This window comes from Montipora capricornis, chromosome 10, assembly GCF_036669925.1.
Source record: "Montipora capricornis isolate CH-2021 chromosome 10, ASM3666992v2, whole genome shotgun sequence".
Classification (NCBI taxonomy): Eukaryota; Metazoa; Cnidaria; class Anthozoa; order Scleractinia; family Acroporidae; genus Montipora; species Montipora capricornis.
The window spans coordinates 11,578,851-11,581,350 of record NC_090892.1 but is presented as its reverse complement, the minus strand read 5'-3'; the positions used below and the strand labels follow the sequence as shown (position 1 = coordinate 11,581,350).

Genomic DNA, 2,500 nt, shown 5'->3' with positions numbered 1-2,500 from the left:
TGCCCTCATTTTAATGAACAAAACAAAAGACCAAGCCTCCTGAGTATTATCACATGATCTGTATTGGGAAAACAAAATGTACAAGCCGAAAAGGTCTATTGCGTAGAGAAGCCTGAAAAATTCATGACTTCAACGGGATTTGAACCCGTGACCTCGCGTTACCGGTGCGACGCTCTAACCAACTGAGATATGAAGCCACTGACGTTGGGAGCTGGTCATTTGTGGGTTCTAATGTTCCCGAGAGGAATGAATGAACGATGAAATGATATATGAATTGCATCATATATATGAACTGCGGATATGAAATCAAGTGAAGCTATGATCTTCGCAGATCTAATGTTCCTCACAGGAACATTAGAACCCACAAATGACCAGCTCCCAACGTCAGTGGCTTCATAGCTCAGTTGGTTAGAGTGTCGCACCGGAATCGCTAGGTCACGGGTTCAAATCCCGTTGAAGTCCTGAATTTTTCAGGCTTCTCTACGCAATTGCAAAAATTGCGTTCACAACTGCGAAGATCATAGCTTCACTTGATTTCATATCCGCAGTTCACATATATGATGCAATTCATATATCATTTCATCGTTGATTTATTCCTCGCGGGAACATTAGAACCCACAAATGACTAGCTCCCAACGTCAGTGGCTTCATATCTCAGTTTGTTAGAGCGTCGCACCGGTAACGCGAGGTCACGGGTTAAATCCCGTAGAAGTCCTGAATTGTTCAGGCTTCTCTACGCAATTGCAAAAATTGCGTTCACAACTCGAAGATCATAGCTTCGCTTGAGCAGATAGGAGATTTAGATTTTATCTTTTTAACTTCTATTCATGAGCATCCCAATATTTATCAAAATTCATTCAATCCCCTTTTTGTCTCAAATTCAGGAAAAAAACTGATATTTTAGCTTCAAATTGTTATAAAGTTAGAAATAAAAACCAGTTATTCCCGAGGAATCCTTGACATTTTGTATTATCGCTTCTGATTTGTATCTCCTTTTACGGGTACCAGAAGATTTCCAACAATCATTTGACATCTCAAAAAACTTTGCATCCATAAAATGAAAATGGTGTTTTCTTTTCGTATTTCTGTAAAATAACTAACCTCGCCTTCCGCAACCCCTTTTTCTCTCCAGATATTCCCTCAATCGGATATATCCTTTCTTAAACTGATGCTCAACAACTGCACAGTCAGTGACTTCATCATCGAGTTCTGTGTCACCAACTCGATCTGCGGGCAAAGTTATTAGTTAAGCAACGTAATTTACAGAAAAATATATATTCCCTAAAATTGGCTTGGATGCAGGATAACCGATTGGAGAGCAATTAAGGCCCTAGCTTCAAACAACGCGAGCACTGCAATCTATAACAGCTTAAGACGGAACTAGACTTTTTGTCACTAAATTCAAATCCCTCTTTTTGAGACCATAGCCTAAGTTTAAGGAAATAGCACTGATTGAAACCTTTTGGAAAATCAGTTATTGTCGAGACAATTTTCCGCGCAAATTTTTTAAGAACGAAAGTGAAAATGCGTAAATATATGATGGGATTATAGTTATAACCCATGAGTTGATAATTCTGCCGCGGCCACTTTTTGTTATTTAGGTGTAAATTTAATATAGTTCCAGGATATCATCTCTATTTGCAGGTGGGAAATCGATGTTTTTGTCTCGTGTGCTTTAGTTATCGTAAATTGTGTGCTCCGTTCTACTGATCCGTCAGAATAAGACAATTGTGTGTAATAATGTAAATCTCACTTACAAAACTGTCTGTCATACATGGAAAAATCCAATGACTTTTTTGGCGGAAGGCGACCGAGGGCGAGTACGTGTGAAATGAAGACAGCAAAGATCACGGTCCATTTGGCAAACATGACAGCCAAACTATCGATCACAACTTCAAGTAAACTTCAATAAGACTCCAATGTTGATTTACTCAAAAAAATCCAATCGTGATCAAACCAAATGGTTGAAAGAAACGTCCAAACAAGCTTTGCGTTCACGGGGAAATGATTTCATATATTTCATTGGTGGTTTGACAATGTGGGAAATTGTATCCCGTTTTTATATAGTGTATGACGCTATGGATGATGTTATTTCCGTACGAGAAGAGAGAGCGCATACTAGATGTTTGCTGGTATTTTCATTTATAGGAGCAAACGTTCTACGACAAGAGTTTGTCAGTTTTTTTTTTTTTAATAAGGCCATCACCTTTTTTTTTTCGTTTACCGTCGAATGCGTTTCCTGATATTGAAAAAAAAAATCATAAGCATTCTCGGAATCGGAGGCCTGGTACCCCAGCATCATAGCTATGGAGCCAGAAAAACAACAAGGCGTGAACCCAAAATCAAAAAATGGCGACAAAGTTGGCGAATGTTATTGCAAAATTAAGACTGCGCAGACCTCCTCTGCGACATAAAATGTCTTTAACTTGAAAATGTCGTTACCTATTTTTTTTTTTCGGAAGGACGACGCTAAACGGAGAAAAAAAAAGGGGATGGCCTT

At 38.8% G+C, this 2,500-nt stretch overlaps 1 protein-coding gene across 1 annotated transcript in view; it reads right to left on the bottom strand.

Annotated features, from left to right (window-relative positions):
* Positions 1 to 2,016, bottom strand: part of LOC138019869 (uncharacterized) — a 7,802-nt gene extending 5,786 nt beyond the window's left edge. The window contains exons 1-2 of the mRNA XM_068866819.1: positions 1,758 to 2,016; positions 1,102 to 1,227 (exon numbers count right to left, since the gene is read on the bottom strand). Coding sequence (XP_068722920.1) covers positions 1,102 to 1,227; positions 1,758 to 1,869 — 238 coding nt within the window. The 5' untranslated portion in view covers positions 1,870 to 2,016. The remainder of the gene's footprint in view (positions 1 to 1,101; positions 1,228 to 1,757) is intronic.
* Positions 2,017 to 2,500: the final 484 nt, after the last annotated feature.